At 62.6% G+C, this 9,451-nt stretch overlaps 3 protein-coding genes across 5 annotated transcripts in view; 1 reads left to right on the top strand and 2 right to left on the bottom strand.

The window, feature by feature from the left end:
- The window catches only part of PRRG3 (proline rich Gla (G-carboxyglutamic acid) 3 (transmembrane)), a 12,357-nt gene extending 12,243 nt beyond the window's left edge, over positions 1-114 (bottom strand). For 2 of the 3 annotated variants that reach the window (XR_001413481.1, XM_014955272.1), the window contains exon 1: positions 47-95. The gene's annotated coding sequence lies outside the window, so the exon portion shown is untranslated. Of the gene's footprint in view, positions 1-46 lie in introns of all 3 variants that reach the window. The other variant, XM_014955270.1, reaches the window with a different exon arrangement.
- Positions 115-518: 404 nt separating this feature from the next.
- RIPPLY1 (ripply transcriptional repressor 1) lies at positions 519-2,215 on the bottom strand. The gene is made up of 4 exons (XM_014954906.1): positions 2,014-2,215; positions 1,502-1,577; positions 815-885; positions 519-723 (listed from the first exon to the last, which is right to left on the bottom strand). Exons 1-4 carry the CDS (start codon positions 2,103-2,105, stop codon positions 519-521), a joined length of 444 nt encoding a protein of 147 aa, XP_014810392.1. The 5' UTR covers positions 2,106-2,215.
- Positions 2,216-4,840: 2,625 nt separating this feature from the next.
- On the top strand, positions 4,841-6,233 carry CLDN2 (claudin 2). The gene has a single exon (XM_014954988.1). It carries the CDS (start codon positions 5,123-5,125, stop codon positions 5,816-5,818), a length of 696 nt encoding a protein of 231 aa, XP_014810474.1. The 5' UTR covers positions 4,841-5,122; the 3' UTR covers positions 5,819-6,233.
- The last annotated feature ends 3,218 nt before the right edge of the window (positions 6,234-9,451 follow it).

Below are 9,451 nucleotides of genomic sequence, written 5' to 3'. Positions count from 1 at the left end.
CCCCCTCATCCTCCCGCCGCCCCCGGCAGCGCCGCCCCGCCCGTACCTCATGGCGGCCCCGCGCCTCGCGCCCCGCTGCAGCCGCTCCCTCCCGCCGACGGGCAGGGGAGGAGCAGGCCCCGCCCCTTCTCCCCGCCTCCTTCCGCCTTTCGACCAATCGCGCCCCGCGCAGCCAGCGCGCCCCGCCTTCCTCCCCCCGCGGCTGCAATAGGAACGCGGAGCGGGGAGGATGGGCGGAGCTACGCTCTCCTCCCCCAACCCGGGAGGGACCGGTAGCCAATGAGAAAGCGCTGCGGCTGTCGGGAGGTGCCGCGGCGGCTGCTGGGAGTTGTAGTCCCCGACCCATGACGGCGCGGCCGGGCGGGATGGAGCGTGGGCACCGCTAGCCCTGAGGGCCAGTAGCCCCCGGAGGTGGGGCCTGTGCCCGCTGCCTGCCCGCGTGCTGCCCGCATGGAGGCGGAGGAGGCCGTCACCTCCTCGGTTCCGCCGGGCCCACCCTCGCCTGCTGCACCGCACCCTCACACTGGCCTGCATGGCCCTGCCGCCATGTCCCCTGCCTCCTCCTCCTCTTCTTCTTCTTCCTCCTCCTCCTCTTCCTCCTCTTCTTCCTCACTGCCTGAGTCTTCGTAGAGGCAGAGGGTGGCCTGCACCGGGAAGTTCTCCAGCAGCCTCTCCCCGACGCTGTACAGATAGTCAAAGCACTTGGACTTGGGCCAGAGGAGCCTGTGTGGGGAGAGCTGGGCTGAGCACCCCCCAGCCTGCCCATGGCGCCCACCGGGGGGGCAGCCGGGGCGCTGGGCAGCAGGGGACCTACCTGACGGGGTGGTGGAAAAACGTCAGCGTTTTGTCGGGGCCGCTGTCCCCCGTCGCCTCTCGTGCCCACGCCTGAGGAGACACAGTCAGGGTGGGACCTGCCCTGGGGCTCCCGCTGCCCCCCTCCTCCCCAGCATGGCAGCACGGGGGGCACATGGGGGACCCCGGCTGGCAGCGAGGGCAGGGACCCTTTCTCTGCCATCTCCGGGGGCAATGCCCCCGCGAAGATGGCTTCTCCCCCTTTGCCCCAGGGTTTAGGTCCTTCATATACCTCGCAATGGGAGCTGGCATCTCCCTCACACCCCCCCGCCTCCCCGACGGGCTCTTTGCCAGTGTAATCTCCCCCCCGTGCTCACGAGCTCATGCCCGGGCGTCCTGCTAACCCCCTGAGGAATGCCCGCCAGGCTGGGAACAGGCAGCCCTTTCAGGCCCCCGCGGCGCAGCTGTGCTGGCCATGGTTGCCCTGGGTGGGGGGCAAAGGGGGGGGACCTGGCTGGACCAGGCTGTGTGGGGCAAGGGGGGTGATGCACCAGGGCAGGCGGGCACGGTCCTGCCCCATCGCAGCGCCAGGGCTGGGGGAGTTTGGGGAAAGAGGCTGGTTTTGTGCCAAATGGGTACACCAACCTTGCCAGGGGGAAAATGGGGGGCGGGGAGGGGGGACACCCCTAGCAGGGAATGTAAAACTTACAGCATCCATCTGCTCCCTCTGCTGCCCGGCTCCCTCCTCCGCTCGGGGCAGCCACGGTCTCCAGAGGGGCAGGGATCTAGGTGTGGGGAGAAGGTTCAGCGCGATGGCCGCCCACCCTGGCCCGCTCCCCCCTTGCCTTGCTCCCCCCCACACCTCCAACCACGTACCTCCAGCCCCACAGTTTCACCCTCCTGGATCAGCCCCTGCCCGCCTGCGTGGCTGGGGGGCTGGGGGACATGGGGGTGCACTCGTACCACCTTGCCCCCAGTGCTTCTTGCCCAGCTCCAGCCCCCCTGGGAGCACCCAGCATCGCTCCCCAGGCTCTGCACCCTCTCTCCCACCCGTGGCCACCAGGATCAAGGGAGTAGCCACCAGGATCAAGGGGGTCGCCACCAGGAGCAAGGGGGTCCCCATCAAACTAAGGAGCCACCAAGCCTTCACCCAAATCCAGCTGGAGCCTTCCCCATCCCACCCTTCTCCCCCAGCTTCAGCCCACCCCAGCACCCAGGTACCTTCCCCCTTGCTCCAGCCCTGGGGCTGGGCAAGCACTGGCCACGGGCACCCGGAGCCCTTGGGAAGGCAGGCAACAGGCAGCAGCTTCCATGGTGGCAGTCAACGGTGTCCCCTCTGACGGCTACAGACCCTCGGTGAGGACACCTTTATAGCCCTGCCCCGGGCAGTGACTCACAAATTCTTCGGGGCAGGGGAGCGAGGGAGTAGGGGTGCAGGGACAGCGGGTCCCCGGGGTGTGAAATTTGTCCCAGTTGTGTAAACAGAGGGTCGGGGGGAGGCTGGGGGCGGAGGGGCTGCGATTCCTGGTGGAAAAACAAAACACAGAAGGGAAAAGTTAGACACCATTTGTGAGAAAATCCCCAGGAGGGAACAGGGGAGGGCAGAGACAATTAACAAGGATGATTAAGTGCTCTTTGTAACCATTTGCATAAGGTGGGGTGGGGGTGGGGGACAGGACATAGGGAAGGGATGGGAGGTGCTGGGGCAGCGTGATGGGCATGGGATGAGGATGGCGTGGTGGACTTGGGATGGGGACGGCACAATGGGCATGAGGAGGACCATGTGGTGGGCATGCCCTGGGGATAGGGTGATGGGCATGTGATGGTGGGCTTCAGTGGTGGCAGGTACAGAGCAACCAGGAGGCGGGTGATGGCATGCTCAAGAGAGGACAGGGAGGGAAAATGGGTGGCAGGGGTGGACCCCAGGCACAGGCAGGGCAATGGTCCTGCTCAGGTATCCCTCACCCCTGGTTGAGTTGCCCCGGGGAGCTGCCAGGCCCTGTTCCTGCACTGCTTGCCCATGCTCCCTGCCCTCTCCCTTGGCTTTTTGAGATGTGAAACATGCCAGCAGGTACAGAAAAGCTCCTTGATATGAGGGTGCAAGGCTCAACCCCAACCCGGCACCACCACACATCCCGTCCCTGCCCCGAGCACTGGAGGAGAGATGCCGCTGTCAGACAGGTCACCTCCTGCTCCTGGGAGGGTTCCAATTTGGGACAAGGAAAGAAAATAGCAAATGGTTCCCTGCTTGTAGCTCTGCTATCAGCATCCAAACACTCCTTGTCCAAATGCTGGCCGGACCTCGCTCAGCTCTGAGCACAATTTGTCACCAGGGGCCCTCCCTGCCCCTCTCCATCTGTGGCAGCCGGCGAGCGGGAGGGGGCACGGGGCCAGCACAGCCCTCATTACCGTCCCCATTTGCTCCTCATTTGGGCCAGGAGTCTTACAACAACAAACCCCGGGGGGAAGACGAGCAGGGCCAGGAGGAGCAAACCCAAAGCCTGAGCTCACCCTGTGGCGTTTCACTGCCCCTCCGACCCCAGCACGGGTGACACAGCCCGAAGAGGACACAAGGATGGTGGCACACAGTCACCCGCTGGCCAGAAAGGTGACAGCAAGCCACAGACCTGACCCACCTAAGGCAAACCTACCCTGATGATTAATAAACAACAAGCAAAACGAGGCATCCCAGCTCCCCAATCTTTCCCGAGGCCGAAAGGGTTTAATTCTGATCTGCCATAAGCCTCTGAGCCGGGCTGAGATTTGCAGGTGGATTTTGCAAAAGCCGTAACTAAACAATTCACAGCCCCTGATCCCCTGGGCCGGGGCCCCGGCCACTCTCCCTGCCCTCACCAGCCACCTCCGTCCGCTCCTGGGTGACCCTTGGCCGTGGCCACCCTCGGTCCCACACCACGTCTCTCCAGCCACCTCCGTAAGTACCCTAGAGCTCCATCAAGACCCTCCCGGGCCGTTTTGCCAGCACCCCAGGTGTCTCCTTTGCAGCAACACCCCTGGGACGGAGCGGGAGATCTTGGTTAGTGCAAGGGAAAGGAGACAGAAAGTTGGGAAACTTTGGTCCCAAGCATTTGAGGTGCCAAGGGGGGGGACACGGGATGGGGAGAGGTGTGGAGGTGCCGGGTGGTGGTGGCACTCTCAGCCAGGAGCATTCCCAGGGCGGCCGCCCCGTCGGCACGGCGTGGTGTGGGCTCAGCCCGGTTTCGCAAGACACCGCGGGAGGGGGAATTTTGAAATAAGGGAGAAGGAAAACAAACTACCCCACTCCACCGCCTCTGCCAACCCCCCCCAAGCCTCCCAGACTGCAGGCAGGAGATGGCACCAGCAGAAAAATCCTCACTGAGAGTGGCAAGCATGAGCTGCACCCCAGTGTGCTCACCCCACTCCAGGGAAGCATCCCCAAGGTGCTGCCAGCGTGCTTCGCCCCGATGGAGTTCTGCCCTCCGTGGACCTCTGGGCTCTCCTGGGGACACAGGCATCCCTGTCACACACATCCCTCTCTGTTGTTGTCCCCGGCAGCACGGAAAGGTTGATAAACATGGTTTCAGCCTCAGCTGGGCACATCCCATTGTCCCACCGGTGCCTCAGCAGCTCAGGGTGGGTGGCTGCCTTAGATGAGCCCCACGCAGATGGGGAGGAGGTAGAGCCCCCCTCCTTCCTTCAGCTGGGAGAACCTCTGGGTTCTTAGATGCCTTAGATGAGCCCCACGCAGATGGGGAGGAGGTAGAGCCCCCCTCCTTCCTTCAGCTGGGAGAACCTCAGGGCCACCACCTGAAATCACCTCGGGCAGGTCCCAAGTAACAGGGCGCAGCTGTAGCTTTTTGGCTTCCTCGGCTGAGGGCATGGCAGAAGACAAGGGACACCCCTTTCTCCCCCCACCCTGGGGAAGGCAGTAGGTGCTCTCCTGGCCAGTGGCCAACTCTTCATCCCTGCCCACGTCCCTGGTGCAAGGGAGGGCTTTGGCGTCCCTCCCGGGCAGCACTGCTCTGCCTCTCTGCAGCCCGGCTGGGGAGATAGCGGAGGTGAAAGGGCGCTTGGCGCTGCTCCGCGGGCTTGGGTCAATCGTTAATCGAGGAGGGATGGCTTTCCACTCTTTGCAGGTAACCTCTCCTCCTCCTCCTCCTCCCCTCCGGCTCCCACCCCCGCGCCAGTGCCCACACAAAACCAGCACCCCCCCGGGAACGGGGTGGAGCTGTGGCAGAGCCAGCAGAGCAACCGGCAGGGCCATGGGAAGGTAAGCGTGGCTGGAGGCAGCTGGTGGCAAGCTGGGTGAGAAGACACAAGCCCCAGGGAGGTGACAGCCAGCCCCCCCACCATGGTGTCCATGGGGCTCCAGCTGCTGGGCTACGGCCTGGCCTTCCTGGGCTACATCGGCACGCTGGCGGCCACCCTGCTGCCCACCTGGAAGACCAGCTCCTACATCGGCTCCAGCATCGTGACGGCCGTGAGCTTCACCAAGGGGTTGTGGATGGAGTGTGCCACCTACAGCACGGGCATCACCCAGTGTGACATCTACAGCTCCCTGCTCAACCTGCCCGCCGACATCCAGGCAGCCCAAGCCCTGATGGTGAGCTCCTGCGCCGTCTCCTCCCTCGCCTGCCTCCTCGCCGTGGTGGGCATGAGGTGCACCGTCTTCAGCCAGGGCTCCCCAGGCAAGGACCGGGTGGCGGTGGCGGGCGGCGCGGTCTTCGTCCTCGGGGGGCTGCTCTGCTTCATCCCGCTGGTGTGGAACATCCACGTGGTGCTGCGGGATTTCCACAACCCCGTCCTCCCCGACAGCATAAAGTTTGAGCTTGGGGAGGCGCTTTACCTGGGCATCATCTCCTCCCTCCTCTCCCTCATCGGTGGCTTCATCCTCTGCACCTCCTGCCCTGCCCGGGACCCAGCGGCCACCTATACAAGCAACTACCAGTCCCGGCTGCTGGTGGGCAAGAGCCCCCGGCCCTCCGTTGGCCAGACGCAGAAGACCAAGAGCGAGGTCAACTCCTACAACCTGACAGGATACGTGTAGCGGCTGCAGGTGGAAACTGGGCTGGCACCTCTCCCAGCTCCCTGGAGCATCCGGGATGGCACTGAGGGGGTGTGGGAAGAGGAGAGGACACAGCAGCATCTCCAGTGCTTACAGGCTTGGGGAGGGGGGGAGGTCAATCCCGAGATCCTCGGAGATCCCAGCTCACATCAGCGAAGGACCCCCCCGAATCTGGCTTCTGTTCCCTCCTCCCTGCTGCCAGCCCACAGGCAGCCCCCGGCGCAGCAGGACCCCAGCCCGCAGCCCCAGCGAGCCTGCCTGGATATGGGGATGGGTGGGCTTGTGCCCCCAGGGACTCACTGGCCGCAGAGGTATCACAAGGGGTTCAGGGTGTCCGCACGGGTCCGGACTTGCCGCTGGGGCGATTGAGTGCTGGTTGCAAACCGATGTCGCAATAAACCTGTGTTTCTAGCCAGGCTGTTGGCTGAGCTTTCCTCTGGCAGCGAGGGGCCCTGGTAGGTCCCCCAGCAGGGTGGGCTGTGGTGGGGGCTGCTCTGGCCCATCTGGCTGGTCACAGAGTCATAGAATGGTTAGAGTTGGAAGGGACCTTAGAGATCACTGAGTTCCAACCCCCCAGACCAGGTTGCTCCAAGCCCCATCCAGCCTGGCCTTGAACCCCTCCAGGGATGGGGCATCCACAGCTTCTCTGGGCAACCTGTACCAGTGCCTCACCACCCTCACAGGAAAGAATTTCTTCCTAATATCTAATCTAAATCTCCCCTCTTCCAATTTAAAACCATTACCCCTGGTCCCTAAGGCAGAGGTCTCCCTCCTCTTGCCCTTGCTCTGGCCTGTCCCTCCCCACCCTATGGCTTTGCCACCCAGGAGCCCAGGGAGGGTGGGAGGGCTGTTGGGGGGTGTCACTCTCCTGCACACCTTGTCCCTGGGCACCATGCTAGGGGGTTGCCATGTGCCACCACTGTGAGGGTGCCAGTGGGGACAAGCACAGTTCCCCAGGGGCTAACAGCAGGCAATGCAAACCCCCCCCAGCCTCCTCCAGCCCTACTTGCTTCTAGGGGTGCAGGTATCACCAGGACTAAGGTGCCCACATGGGGATTCGCTGCCCCTGGGTGCATGTGGCACATCACGGTCCCCAGGCAGTGGGGAGAGCCCCAGCATCACTGCATCTCCACCCCAGGACACTGGGAGCATGGGCACCCAGGAAGCAACAGGGTCCCAAGCACCCAAGGCAGCCACTGGCCACGGCAGACACAGCTGCAGAGGGGTCTCACAGATGGGTCCTGATCCCGGGGGTCCTTGCAGGGACTGTTTTGGGAGGAAAAACCCCACCAGCGATCTCCAAGGGATGGGCAGTGAGGAACCAAGACCATTCCATATGACCCCTCAGCAGCAGCAGGACATGCTGCGTGGTGGCAACCCTGCACAGCAGGATGACGGCTGGTGGCACCAGGTGATGCTGGGCACGTGAGGAGGAGAGGAGGCACAGGCAGCCCAGCCCACCACAGAGCAAGTACCTTTAAACCACCATCCCCTCTCTGATGTCCCACCACCAGAGGCGAGATAACCCCTGCGCTGCCGTGCCACAGCAGAGGGCCACCCAGGGACCCCCTTGCCCTGGCTCCCTGTCCCCAAGGGAGCAGGAGGCTTTGGTCCACTTGCTGACCTCTCCTAGAGCAATTTAGATTAGGTCCCAGAGAGGAGGGGACCACGTTTCCTGCTCAGATGTCACCACCGTTACCCTTGCACCAGTGAAATCATGTTTGCCGTGGGGTTAACACACTCCTGATAACGGGGAGTCATCCTTTCTCCCCTCCTCACTGAGCTGGGGGCCACCAGGAGACCCAACCCCAGGGTGATGCTCCCCGGAGGGGACCAGGATGGATTTCAAGGCAAAGACCAGACACCCCCTTTCCATGGCCAAGGAACAAAACACCATCAGCCTGGGGCCGGCTGAGTTATTTATTGTCTTTGGGGAGAAGCAATGCCCTGGGAGCAGAGGATGGGGAGCGTGCAGGGGGCTGAGGCTGCCGGCTGTGACCCCCCCCCCAGGAGATGCCACGAGTTCACTTCAGTCCTTCAGCCGTAAATGTTTTGTTTCTGGGCAGCTGACGCAGAGAGGAGGCGAGGAAATAGTTGGTACGAGACGTCGTGCCTCCGAGGAGGAGGAATTCCTGCGCCCCCCATCCTCCCCCCTCGGCTCCCACCCTGGGCTGGGGGGGCCAGACAGCGCTGCCTGTGTCTGCGGGCGGGGGCTCCGCTAATTAAACAAAGGGGCATTTGAAATGCTTGATTGCAGAGTGTGATTGCCGTGTTTATTAACACAGTGTCTATTAACACTTTAATTCAAGCAGCAGAAGGGATGATTTCTGGGTTTAGAGGAGTCAGCTTTTGCACGGCTTCCCCCCCACATCCCCTCACCCCGTGAAGGAGAGAGGCACAGGCAAGGGCAGGCAGGGAGAGGAGTTGGGGTTCGGAAACACCCCTGCTTTGGGCAGACGAGTGCAGGGCAGAGGCACTGCAAGGGGTCCCCAATGTCCCCAACAGCCTCACGGGTTTCTTTCTCACCTGTTTGAGGCCAGACCCCCATTCTGTGGGTGCAGCACGTCGGCTTCAGCTGTGGCACAGCAGGAGAGGAGGTGACGAGCATCACACCGAAAAGGGGGTGAGCCTTTCCGCAGCCCCCCATGCCCCCGGCCATGCCGAGGTGGGCATAGGGAGGGGAAGGTTTCTCCCCTCCAGCTCTCCTGGCCTTTAGCTTGAACACACCCAAAGATGTGAAACTTGGCTTCGGGGCAAGGCAGGATGAAAAGGATTTTCCACTTCTTTACCCGCAGGAGAAGAGGACAGGGAAGGGAAGGGAAGGGAAGGACACTGAGTGCACCGACGCGGTGGTTATCTCCACCTCACGCAATAGCCGTGTTCCCCACTATCGATAAGCCAAGTCCTTGAGGGCAGGATGGAGGTGGCCCAGCCCAGGGCCAGCGAGGACGGGAGCCCAGGCTGCCCGGGGAGCCAGCTCTGCTGATGGCAAGCGTGAGCCACTGAAGGGATGGACCTGAGCCAGCCCCTCAGGTCACCTCCTGCCCCTCAGGTCACCTCCTGCCCCTCAGCAGCTCAGCAGGACAAGCTGAAGGTGCTCTGGGTTTTCCCTCAGGGAAGCCACGGAGGAGCACAGCCCCAGCTCAGGACAGGAGCGGGATGCGAGGGGGATGAGGAGCCAGGGGGAAAGCAGAGGGAAGAGGGCTGGGGGGGTAAGGCTGGATATTAGGAAAAAATTTTTCACTGAAAGTGTTATCAGCCATTGGAATGGGCTGCCCAGGGAGGTGGCTGAGGCCCCATCCCTGGAGGTGTTCAAAAGACGGGTTGATGTAGTGCTGGGAGGTTTAGTGATGGTGTTGCTTTTTGTTTGTTGTGTGGGTGTCTATTTTTGTCAGTTAGGTTGACGGTTGGACAAGATGATCTTTAAGGTCCCTTCCAACCTAGAAGATTCTGTGATTCTGTAAATGGTTCCCTCCTCAGAGCTCCAGGGCTGGAGCTTTCTCCTCACAGGACGTGGGGTGGATCAAGGAGCCTTGCAGCCCCTCGATGGAGGGCCAGGCTGCAACGACTAATCCCCTGTCATAAGGAAAGGAGAAGGAAACAAGTCCTTCCCCT

Source organism: Calidris pugnax, unplaced genomic scaffold (assembly GCF_001431845.1).
Source record: "Calidris pugnax isolate Ruff unplaced genomic scaffold, ASM143184v1 scaffold38, whole genome shotgun sequence".
In the NCBI taxonomy this organism is placed as follows: domain Eukaryota; kingdom Metazoa; phylum Chordata; class Aves; order Charadriiformes; family Scolopacidae; genus Calidris; species Calidris pugnax.
Note: the sequence above shows the minus strand (reverse complement) of the source record. Positions and strands in the feature narration are given on the sequence as shown.